We start from the raw sequence: 13,484 nt of genomic DNA, 5'->3' as shown, positions 1-13,484 counted from the left end.
CTTCAGATCCTTCTCTCACCCCCTCCCAAAATGCTCTCTACCCACCCTTAATAATAATAATAATATTTATCATCATCATGCGTATCAAGAATTTAGGCGTAGCATGGCCTGTTCCGCCCTTAGAAGTCATCGTTGAATCGTTTAAGAGGACGTCCTGGCTTTCTTTTTCCTAATGGCTTGTACTTTAAGGCTTGTTTTGGTAATCTTTCGGTTTTTATTCTTTGAACGTGTTCCATTCATTTATGTTTATATTTTTTAATTTTTTCTATTACTGGTTCTTGGTTTAATTCTTTCATAATTTCTTTGTTTCTTTTGTGATCAAATAGGCTATACTTTGCAGTTTTTCTCATAAACTTCATTTCTTCTGTTATTAATCTTCGTTTGTCTTTTTGTTTTATTGTTCAGATTTCGCTTCCATACATTAAGACTGGTAGGGCTAATGTATTGTATACTTTTAATCTGGTTTGTTTTTGAACTAGGTTTGGTTTAAATATAGCGTTAATTATACCTATTATTTTTAAATATTTTGCAATTTTTACGTTTATATCTTTTTCATTTTCATATGTGATCATCCTAGGTAGTTAAATGAATTCACCTGTTCTAAGATCTTGTTATCTATTACTATTTTATTCTTGCTGGATCTTGTCCTTTAAAGGCCATAGTTTTTGATTTTTCTGTTGATATTATCATACCATAATCTTTGGCTATCTCATTTAGATCTAAAATAGCTTTCTGTAAGTTATCATCAAAATTTGTAATTATTATTTGGTCGTCGGCAAAAAAGAGAGTGTTTAAGTTCACTGTAGGCAAAAGTTTAATTCCTTGATGTAAATTTTTATTCCATTTAAGTAGATATTAAAAAGAGTTTCTGAGAGGGGACGTCTCTGTCGGACCCCTTGGTTTATCTCTCTCTCTCGTATATGATAGCTCGTGATTTAATCTTATTTGTATTTGATTATTTTCATATATTCTTATGATAGCTTTTAGGATATTATTTGGTATTTATCTTTCTTTTAATATGTTAAAAAAAAATACTTCTTTTAACTTTGTCGAATGCTTTTTCAAAGTCAATAAATGTAATATGCATTTCTAAATTGTATTCTCTTTTCTCTATTATTAATTTTAAGCAAAAGGGTCTATACATGATCGTCCTTTTCTAAATCCATTCTGTACTTCTAAAATAAAGTTTTTGGAATATTTCATTAGTTTGCTATTCAAGATTCTGCTATTTATTTTGTAACAGGAATTTAATATACTGATACCTCTAAAGTTTTTAGGGTCATCTCTATTACCTTTTTTAAAGATAGGAATCACAATTGCTTTTTTCCGTTCTATTGGGGGGATACCAGTTGAATAGATTTTATTTAAAAATAATAAGAGCCTTTCTTTGAATCTTGTTCCTGCATATTTATATAGTTCTGAACCTAGCTTATCTTCTCCAGGTGATTTTCAGTTTCTTGTTTCTTTCAGGCTGATTTCTAATTCTTCTTTAGTTATTTCCCTTTCATTTTCGTTAATTGTTTGTCTGTCCACAATTCTGTGTAGTAATTTAGAAATTCTTCTAATTTCGATTCGGTATTTAATTTTATGTTTTCTTTGGTATCTGCATTTAAGTGTTTCAAAATCTTATATACATTGGGTCTTATTTTATATAAATCATGTTCCAAATTCGAAACAAATTTGTTCCATGATTCTTTATGTCTTTTTCTGACTTCTCTTTTAGCTATGGGGGAACTCTCGGGAGGACCCTGTAACCCCTAGAGAGCACGTTCCCTGGGTGGCAGATGGGGAGCCCACCATGTGTGCGTGTATGCATGTGTATGGTGCGGTGGTCCGAATATACTGAATAAGGACTTGTGGACCAACATGGCCAATTATTTGATTGTAAGGGAAGTGGCACTCCCATGGACCCCTAGCTGGATTTATCCTCTTCTTCTTCTACTTTCAGGAAAATCCACTTACTTTAATCTTTCCTATAAGGCCTTATCCCAAATCTTCTTATTTTATGACCCTTATGCTATTAGAGTACTCTAGGGGCATGGGGGTCTCTTCATTTCTGGCCTTACAACTATGCCCTCTCTATAATCCTTACTATAATTCTTCTAAAATCTACTCTTCCCCCCCCCTTCAATATACCCTATTCCTCCTAATGGGTTTAAATTCGGAAGAAGGCTAGTTCAGAAGCGTTAAGGTAGCAGCCCTACCACTGAACTATTCCATCGTCAGGCTAGTCCCTGACATGGAGAACATAATTCTACTTGTAAGCTGACAGAAAAAGATAATTGGATTGAATCTATGGAAAACGACCCTGGAATAAAAAAGGTAAAACAAAAATGGAAACGACAAAAGATAATACACATAGCAAACTGGAATGTAAGAGGAATAGCATATAAAGAAATAGAATTAGACCAACTATTAAATGAAAGAAATTTTAAAATAGCAGTAATCACTGAAACAAAAAAGAAATTAAAAGGAACTATGAGAACCGAAAATTTTAATGTGATATACAGTGGAGTTGACAAAGATCAAAGAGCACATGCAGGAGTCATGATTTGGATTCATAACTTCCTTTCAAAACAGTCAAAACATTATAAATTATGGAATGAAAGAATAATAGAAGCTAGAATAAAAATAGATAGAGGCTATTGAACAATAATTGGTTTATATGCCCCAGAAGAAGGAACAGAACAGAATAATATTGATTTTTTATAATCAGCTACAAAACATATAATAAAATAAATAAAAATGATTACGTAATTTTAGCAGGAGACTTAAATGAAAGAATTGGAAACACGAAAATTAATAATAATATAGGAATACATGGAGAACATACTCTAAACAGGAATGGTAAAAAATTGATTGACTTTGTGGTTTATAATAACCTAAAAATAATGAATTCCTTCTATAAACATAAAGACATACATAAATATACTTGGGCAGCAAGAAGATGGAAATCAATATTAGATTATTTTATATTAAATGAAAAGACATCAAAATTTTCACTAGATGTTGGAGTTCACAGAGGATATGAAATAAGCAGTGACCACTTCCTTGTTAAAATAAAATTAAGATTACCACCTAAATGGCTAAAAGTATCAAGAACAGAAAGAAAATTTGAAACATTTGTTTATAAAACTAAACTATTGAATGACACAAATGTACAATGACTATATAAACAAAGAATTAACCAATATCTAGATAAAATAAAACAAAATGAAGAAATAGAAATAGAATGGCTTAATATAAAAATGATACTAAATTCAGCAGCAAATGAAAGCTTAGGAGAGACCAAAAAATTCAATAAAAGGAAAAAACTGAAGATCTGGAATGATACAATCAAAGAAATAATCAAAAAGAAAAAAGAAGCCTATCACAAATGGTTAAGTAGTAAAAGATTAGAAGATGAAATAGAATAGAATAATATTTATACATATATTAAAAAACTCAGTTTTTTCAAATAATTCCTTCACATTACTCTACCCCCACTTCCCCCCCAAAAACCCTTCCTTTAACAGCTTGCGCCAGAATAAGGAGACAGAAAACAACATCCACAAAGGCATGTCCAAAATTTCTCCTATTTTTATTCTTCATATATTAGTTTTATAACACTTCAGTAATGCCCTAGAATTCTGGGTATTTTGATTGATTTTTATAATAGCATAATAGCTATATTATTATAATGCTATAAAAATTAATTCCTCAATCTCACATTCAAACACATATATGTGTGTGCATGTGTTTTTGTTATTTTACCTTATTTCTCATTTTAATAAATAATTATTATAGGTTTACTTTTACATGCACACAGAGACATGCAAATAAAAAAATAGGTTGCATAGCTATCTTACACAGCAATTGGTTTTGGAGGAGAACAACTTGACGTTCCATTAGCTTTAAACTGCCAAGAAGATACTGTTACTTGATGAGGTATATTGTAATAAAAGACCTGGACATTTCTATATGCTTTATAGGGAAATATCTGCTGGGCTTCCAACATTTGAACAGATAGACATTCTAGATATTTAAAAAATAAAATATAAATAAATAAAAAAGTATTTGTTCATTCTAGAAAAGATAAATGTTATTTCAAAAATTACTACCATAATGAAAAAAAAAAAAAAATTATATATAACCAGTATAATAAATTTCTCAAAATTTCATGCAATATCATAAAGTGACAAAAAAAAAACAGAACTTTTTAATTTATGCATGTCAGTTAATTTCCTACTAGAACAATAAATTTTTCTATAAAGATTAAATTCCACTTATTTTTCTAGTAAATAATGTGGGCAATTCACACTGATGTAAAAATCTCTTCCTTCCCCATATAGTTGATTAAAAGCAATAATCAAACCTTGGAGACTTGGGAGAAAGAACACTGGTAGAAAGTGTGCAAAAGGAATGCAATTAGGAGTGCAATATTGATCATGGTACTCCTAATTGCATTTCTTTTATTATTATTATTATGAGAGATCTCCAAAAGAAATATTAAAATTACACGTATGTATATTATATACACATGTTAGATATGCACTGAAATTATTTACACCTCTAACCACACCATCTGTTTTTCTCTCTCTCTATTAAAACACAGGTGATTCTGAAAAGAGTAACAGGTGTCTCATTTTTATAACTAAAGGATTCTTCCATATAGTTATTCAAAGTAGTGATACCATATTTAGAGGCATACATCTCTGCTCATCTAAATTAATAGCAGAGATTAATAATGTAACTTTCCTAAGGTTATGATGTAACAGTGGGAAAAACAAATTATATTCATTAATTTGATTCAAATTTTTTATTTTCTTAAAGTTGTGGAAACATTACTATTTCACTGATAAATCAGAATTATACAATTATTCAATGTATTCAGAATGTGTGAGAAGTTAAAAAAAGGAAATAGCACGTAATTAATATGAATTTTATAATGTTACAGAAAGTTTTTGTAACCAACATTTGTCATGTATATATGTACATATCTATATATATATATATATATATATATATATTTCCCTCTTATACATCATGTATCTGGATCATATTATTAAATCAAAATTAGAGATTTTAATCTCGGCTCGTTATGCTGATGTTAAACTTTTAAATCCAGTTAAAATGTTTGGCATGAAAATCAGCAATAAAAGACAAAACACATTAAAACATGCAGTATCATTGAGAAAAAAAATACAACACATCAACTGCATTCACTCTCTGCATAGTGAGCCTACAGATAAAATATTTCATCCATTTAAGCACAATTTTTAGTGAAGAAAACAAATTTGGAAAAACAGAAACAAATTGAATAAACTGAAATGACATAAAAGAAAAATTAGAGAAAATGTTAAATTAGCAGTATATAAGACAGTGTTTAAGAAGTTACTATCAAAGATACCATGGACACAAAACTAATATGAAAAATTAAGGAGTGAAAAGATAACATCACTGGCAGGAGCATACAAATGTTTAAATATATTAAACAGGAACCAAACAACTCTGCTCATCCATGAATGTACAAGTAGAACTAATTTAAGATGGCACAGTGACTTAAGCATAATGGGAGAGGTAAGGATAGCAAAGTTGGTATTTGGTGCCAAGAAAAGTACCCAGAGAAGGCCAGGATCTGAGTGAATTGATGCAGTTAGAAGCATCCTAAGGAAGCTTCTAACTGCATCAATTCACTTCTTTTATGTCAGATCTTATACTTTGATCTTCAATGTTTTCTGGCTATGGACCACAAGATCTCTCATATCCCATTGTTTACCAATTGTCACACAATAATAATAAAATATGACCACCTCCAGGGAGTCCAAAGACTCATTGAGGTAGAGTTTGCCAACAGCATCGAACCATTGGTCCCTTCTAACTACTAACCGCGCTCAAACTTGCTTAACTTTTTGCAAGACATTAGTAGCAGAGGCTCTACCAATCGACCAACCTTTGCCTGCAAAAAATTACATGAGGTTGATAAACAGCATATGCACATTATTATATTGAGACTAAACAAATTATGTAAAAAGTTTTGATTTTAAATTAATAGGTTTTACAAAGTCTAAGATAAAATCAATTTTCTTTATTCTTGGTTTTTACAAAATCTTTACACAGAAAACTATCTACAAATGAAATTCTTTCGCGGCCTACCAGGAAAACGACACGGTCCACTAGTGAGCGTTGGACACCCTGCTTTGAGAAGGGTTGTTTTAAAGAAGCAAAACATCAAAGATCTGAAAATCCAGAGGTTCTGACAAATAACAGTCTAATTTGGAGGAAAAACTCCAAATTAGACTGTTGATAGAGGGTTAAAAAAAATTTAATTTAAAAAAATTAAAAAAAAAATAATCATATGATGCTATCAGAATATCTATTCTGTACTTCCACGAGAGTAAAAAGCAGGAAGTTAACAATGACATACAATATAATCCAGTTATTCACAATACTATTATATAGGTTCTTATGCAAACGCGAAACAGAAATTCTAGTCTTAAAATACGCTACATAGCACTACAGTAATTTCAATATTTGCATACGAAGATAACTAGAAAAGCTCTTTCACAAACTAAAAAAGTAATTCAGATAATTGGCATATTAAAAAACAAGACAAGGTGATTTCACTCATAGAAGTCAAAAATACTTGAAGGAATGGAACCAAATACTAGAAGGAAATATAAACGAAGAAGTGGCGAATTATATGAATTTTAACTGATAAGTGTTCATACCTGAACTTATGAATTCAGTTATCAAGAACCAGAGGATAAAAACAGTTGCAGAAGCCATTGTAAAGTAAATGGAGGAAGATATACACTCAAAATTATCACATATGATGCCATACCACCATACAGGAAATGACGACCTGGGGATGGCGCTAATAATCAAGCAACTGGGAAATTACATCATTTTACAACCACAACATGTAAGGCGACTAAGATACTGTACGTATGGATTATTATTATTATAACTATATATATATATATATATTTAATATCTAAAATGTATTCAGTTCTGAAATAAAAATAATTTTAATGGTCAACAGGAGAAGGATTATCAAGTGGAATGTTCTTACAGTTCTCTATCTGCAAACTTTATTTTATTTCTTTATTTACACAAGAAATAAATTTGTAAATAACCAATTAAAGAAAAGATAATTAAATCAACAAAACCACTAATGTCTTTGATTCCCCCCCCCCCAAAAAAGTAACAAGGCATTGGTTGAAGACATTTATTTATTTACTCATTTGTAATACTTTTGTGGAAATTTAAATAAATTGGTTTGTTGGCATGAATCACAAAGGCAATGAAGCCAGTGTTTTATTCGGCAAAAATTCATAGTCGAAAGAAATTTGAAATCGGTGAATGGAGTTTTTTAAAATCGTTACTATAAATGAATAAAGTTACTATAAATTATTAAAATATTGCTTTATTAAAAAAATTAAAAAAAAACGCTAATGCCTTTCATTCCAAAAAGGGCTTAATGATAAAACCTATCATATCAAACATATTTTTTAAAAATATTTCTCAAGATTTGAGAGCAGTATATTGATGATTAAAGAAAAAAAAAAAGAAGAAATTTAAAAAAAAAATCCATTATAAGTCAACTAAATAAATAAATTCTGTAAGACTTTTCATGCATGTAGCAGTAGGAGCTCTTATAAGTCGTCATTAAATTTTAGGAAAGTGATAATCAGTTGTCCGCATTTCTCTATCGGTAGATGTGTTCATTTCTAAGGCGATTAGCAGATTTGCGGGTAAACGAGAATATGGTAGAGAAATGCCGCAATCTCGTCTTCCGAAGTCTGACTGATATGACTGGGAAATAGTATGAATAACTAAATCAAAAATTACCTCGTCACCCCACCGTACAGTATATATACACAGGTTTCCATACATTAAGGAGCAAAGAAAAATCGCGGCAACTTGGGGTGGGGGAGGAAAAACATGAATCTCAGGTTCTTTATATAAAAATTGACGCTGAGTCTGATTATGGACTAGTAATTATTATTGATTATTGTCAATGATTATTGTCCTCCCGCGATGAGTCTTCGGACTCCTTGGAGGTGTCACGAATAACAATAATAATATTGAGTGACGCTGTCAGCGTTATATTCAAATGACCATGGCATAAAGCGAGCGTTATCATCATCATTAATGCCTGTATAGCTCAGTGGAATTGGTCTTGCATCCTCTGCACTAGGCCGCCCGAAGATAAACTTAAGTTCAAGTCACTGACTGGAGGAACTTTTTCTAAGCTTTTTTTCGCCCAGTTAGTCGATCTCTGGCAAATATAAGCTGTTTTTTTTTTTTTTTTTTTTTTTTTTTTTGTCCTGGAAACTCAGGTTTATCGTCCTGTAAACTCAAGAAAATCGAGCGTAGAGCCCACATTATTTCAGAAAATAACATCCTGTTAGGGTTAGGTACCAAGCTGTTCATCAGTTGCCACTTATAATTAGTGACAGACATGGGCCAGCTATTTCTGATTGACTGCCGATAGAGATTGAACTACCCACTCAGTTTCCAAAAGCTAGATAGGGTTAAAAAGCCCTCGCCCACTTTCTATAAGGGAATAAAAGGCATTAGCCTATTTTGATTTTATTTATTATTATCACTATGCAGGTACCTCCATGGAGTCCTAAGACTCAATGTGGGAGACCCAAACTATCCACACGTTATCTTTCATACTCTCCTTGAACTCATTGATAAATGAAGCACTCACAACTGAGTCAGGCAACACATTCTACTCGTTCAGCACTACCAAAAACTATAGTCATCACACCTTGTTAACCACACTCTTACTTATTTTCCAAGGACGACCTCTTGTTCTTCCACCACTCTCCTACTGCAAAAATGTTTCCTCTGCATTAATCCTATAAAAACCTTTTAGCAACTTAAATGTTTCTATCATTTCTTCTTTTCTTCGCCTATCAACTAACTTCTGTAACCACAAGCTCTCAATGCATCAATGTCAAGCACACAGTCACCAACAAGTCACTCGCCTCTGAATCTTTTCTACCACTTCCCCATCTTCAAGAAATGCAGGCGACTAGAATGATTTTTGGAATGATTTTTCCATTTCATGTGTGGAGTGAGAACCAAGACATTTTTTAATAGCAAAATTCTTGGATATGGTTGCAAGATATTATTTAACTGGTGAATTTAGGTAGCAAGCCATGGTCTATATACTAGGCTACTGGTAATCTGTGGAATGTTCCCTGTATTCATAGGGAACATCCCACAGTCTACACCATCTTGGTCACTCACTTCTGAATTCTCTACATGGCCTCTTATGGGCTACTTTAGCAATATGTCATCTAACTTTAACTCTCTGTCTACCAACACCACCCCCAAATCTGTAGCTTTATCTATTTCCTGAGTATAGTTCCATCAATGTGGAACAGAGCGCGTAATATGTTTATCCCAAAATGCATAACTTTACATTTCTCCACATTAAACAGGCACCCATTATCCTTTACTCATACTGACAGCCTATTTAAATCGTCCTGCAAGTTTTCCACATCAGCTTGATTAACTATTACTCTACCTAATTTCGCATCATTAGCAAACAACCGAATATTTCCTTTCAGGTTATTTCCTATATCATATATGCACAAATTAAACAATAGTGGTCCCAGCACTAAACTTTGTGGTATGCCACTAGTCACCTGTTTACGTCATGATTCTGCTTAATAATGCTCGCCTCATCCAGCAAAGTTCGTAGACCAATATTTTCAAGAAGAGACTTTCGTACATATGGACCAGCCATGCAGGTCTCCAAGACCTTAATGCTCTTCGGAATATCTGGGACTCTCTAGGTTGACGTGTATTTGCACAATCCTTCTCCTCCCCATGCGCAAAATGTGGAGGGACTTAAGAAAACTTTGCAAGAGAAATGGTTGTTAATACTAACTGAGCTTCTGGACACCTTGATGATAAACAGTATGAAATCTGTGAGCGCTGTATTGCTATGAAGCGTGACCTCATTCCTTATCGAGGTACTTTGATGATCTCATTTTGATCACTTGTTTTTGACCATTGTATTCATATACCCATTTGTTGTTGAATTATATATTCATTGAAAATTTTTGTGGGTGTGTCTTTCACGTCTCATATCACACTGCTTTTCACAGAATTGCATAGAAATTCGTCATGCAGTTTTTGAGCTATTGTGATTTTCTCTATGTTTCTTAATTTATGGAATCCAGTGTATGTTTTCTAGTTCTCTCACCTCCCTACCATTAGCATTCATATATCCTTTCATAATCACCTCTCAGGTACTTCCTTTGACTTGTTCAGATAATTCTCTCAAAAAGAATTCAATTTTGCATCCTCCACCATATTAAATTTCAAGAGTAAGGATTTACTATAAAAAGGGTGATGCGTGCAGAAAAGCATGTTTAGATTTTTGCAAAAAGCTTCGATAGACGTTTTCATGACTGTTTGCGTTCTGGGATACAGCCTACAAAAAAAAAAAAAATGAACAAATCTGTTTCATTAGACTTCTGAACTAATTTTATATGGTTTTGTATTGTCTTCAGTAGGGCTACAAGAAATAATAATAATTATTATTATGTGACACCTCCAGGGAGTCCAAAGACTCATCGAAGGAGAGTGTGCCAACAGCATGGAATGATTGAACCCCTTCCAACTACTAACCGCGATCGAACATACTTAACTTTTTGCAGCCATTAGTGGCAGAGGCTCTACCAATCGACCAACTTTTGCTGGCAAAGGTGACGAAAACAAAACAAAAAAATCAGCTAACGCCTTTTTATTCCCGTATACGAGGAGTAGGCGAGGCCATTTAGCCCTATCTAACTTTTGGAGACTGAGTGGGCAGTTCAATCTCCACTGGTACCCAATCAGAGATAGATGGCCCAAGGCTATCACTAATTAAGCGGTACACAGTGAAGAGAGACGGCTCAAATGTGCCGCCATCTCGTGGTCCCTAACCTAACACAATATATTTAATGTCTGAAATAATGTGGGTTCTACGGTCGATTTTCTTGAGTTTACGGGACGAAAAACCAGAGTTTCCGGGAGGAAAAACCCTCTTGCCCGTGTCAGAGATCGACCAACTCGGGAACCGGTCGAAAAAAAGGCTTAGAAAAATTTCGAGTCTAGTCGCCGACTAGACTCGAAACCAAGTCTTCCTTCGTGCGGCCAAGCGCCGTGGTATGCAAACGCCACATCCACTGAGCTACACAGGCTCGTGGCGAAAAACATGTTAATTATATTCCGGCTGACTATAATCAAATCATCAGTTAAACACAGCTAATCATAGATATTTGTAACAGATTTTGATTTCTTGATTTAGATTTTGATTTGAATTTGTAACAGATAACCACCACACAGTACATGCTGTATCTATCCGTGATTCACCAATCAGTGCATGGTAAACGATACTTGCATTTATTGCAATTCCTTTATCCTTGGCAAAACATTTTTTTTAAAAAAGACATAAAAAAAACGACATGACAAATAATAATCATATTAAGGAAAGTGTGTTATTATATTTTTCTATTAACATCCAGCTACAAAAAAAAAATCATGAACTGTTTTGGTTTTGCTGAATCCTGGGATCTTTCAAGATAAATCAAACATACATTAAGCTAAACTTTCTAATTATTTTTTCAGCAATAAAACCACAAACAAAGACATCTAATAGAAACTATGTGTTTATTTTCGACTACTTTCGTGAAATACTTTCTTTCACTTCATCAGGAAATAACACGAGTAAACTAATAAACTAGAAAGCAAGTGACAACAGTTAACATTTCTAGTGAAAAATATTTGAAAACGTTTAAAACAATGGAAAGCGGTCATTCACTATTATAATACTAGCTGCTGGTTCGTGGGTTGCTGTAACATACTGCTGGTAGAAGCAAGTGTGCCGTAATGGATTAATGAACATTCTTTGATTTTTGTATTTACATCAAGTTTTACACCGTCTGATCTTCCTTAATTCACCATGACACTTTCATCTACCAGTAATGTATGCTACAGCAACCCAGGAACCAGCAGCCAGCATAATAGCACGCTTTCCATTGTTTAAACGTTTTCAAATATTTTTCACTAGAAATGTTAACTGTTATTACTTGCTTTCTAGTTTTTTAGTTTGTGTTATTTCCTGATCAAATGTTTCTCGAAACCAGTCGAAATAAACGCAGTTTCTATTTCGTTTGTTTTTATATCTTTGTTTGTGGTTTTATACCGAGAAAAAAAAAGTTCTAAAAATGTCCTATTCCCACAGAAGCCTACGTAACAAGATATAAATTAATGCCTATTCAAGACTATTATACGTAATATACTTACCTGCGATGCCTGCTATTTTGTAACTTCTTCTATCCCCCTCCTTTCAGAATGCACTTCAGATATTGGCTGTTCAAATGAAATTGGAACAATCCGCAAATAAAGCATAAATGATTAGTTATGTAGTTAAATCCGTCATGCACATTGATCCATGTGTCCCATTAAGAAATACCACATATCCCATTTATAAAACAATTTTCACTGCAGCATGTTTTAATCTACTGCCGTTTGCTGCATCCCATCATAAATCAACAGCTCACGAATTTTTTAAGAGTTTTAAAAAGAGTGAAACAACAAATTTTCATAAGAAGAGAGAGAGAGAGAGAGTTAGCATTTTATGCATGCTGTTCCAAGCACTAAATCTTTTTTTTTTTCCTTAATAATATCACAGTTAAATTTTATATGTTCTTTTTAGTTGTTAGTGTTGTAATAAAATTCTCAATGAACACTGCACTTGGATGGTCAAAGAAACACAGATTTTCTGATTATTACCTCAACTTTATTAATTCAAATGCTTCTACTTCAAATCATTACTTCAAATGCTTCAGATTCAAATTATTACTTCAAATACTTCAACATCCGTATACTAAGGACGATGACGATTTAAACTTTACACTTATTGAATCTGTTTCTGGATTGGAATAATGACAATATTCATCATATAGAATTACATAATACTAGAAATCTTCACTTTTCTCTTCATTTCGTGATGAAATGTTACAAAAGAGAATAAATTGAAGGACGCCATTTAATTATTTCTTTTTATTCCACAAAAATAATAGATAGATTGTTTACCTTTGACTATCTTTTGAATTCGGGAGACAACTATCTCCTGTAGCTGAGCAGCCCATGGCTACTGATTACGGGAAAGTATAACAGACAACTGCAGTCCTGTGATAATCTTAAATTTTCACATTGTTGATATTGTTCTTGGTTCGTCTGTTATTTTATATCCAAGAAAAAAAAAGTAGTATAAAAATTTCCTTGTTTCCTTGAGATCATGCATAAGTGATCTTAGTAAATATCTTTATTAGAGTTCTGAGTTCACAACATTCAATGTTCCCCTTGACTTTTCACGAGCAAGAGAGCAGAAAAGCCTTGTTTATACTGAATACCGTGAAAATCTTCTGATCCTGGTATACTGGCGTCAATCAGCAGATTTATGTTCAAGAGGTCACTGACTCTTGTGA

At 32.7% G+C, this 13,484-nt stretch overlaps 1 protein-coding gene across 1 annotated transcript in view; it reads right to left on the bottom strand.

Annotated features, from left to right (window-relative positions):
- Positions 1-6,815, bottom strand: part of LOC150104223 (transmembrane protein 8B-like) — a 167,888-nt gene extending 161,073 nt beyond the window's left edge. The window contains exons 1-2 of the mRNA XM_090396236.1: positions 6,711-6,815; positions 3,849-4,014 (exon numbers count right to left, since the gene is read on the bottom strand). Coding sequence (XP_090252362.1) covers positions 3,849-4,014; positions 6,711-6,768 — 224 coding nt within the window. The 5' untranslated portion in view covers positions 6,769-6,815. The remainder of the gene's footprint in view (positions 1-3,848; positions 4,015-6,710) is intronic.
- Between the last annotated feature and the right edge of the window lie 6,669 nt (positions 6,816-13,484).

The sequence above is a fragment of the Typopeltis vanoorti genome, chromosome 8 (genome assembly GCF_054136105.1).
Source record: "Typopeltis vanoorti isolate ZY-2024b chromosome 8, IOZ_Tvanoo_1.0, whole genome shotgun sequence".
Lineage (NCBI taxonomy): Eukaryota > Metazoa > Arthropoda > Arachnida > Uropygi > Thelyphonidae > Typopeltis > Typopeltis vanoorti.
The sequence above is the reverse complement of the archived record's forward strand: the minus strand, read 5'-3'. Positions and strand labels throughout refer to the sequence as shown.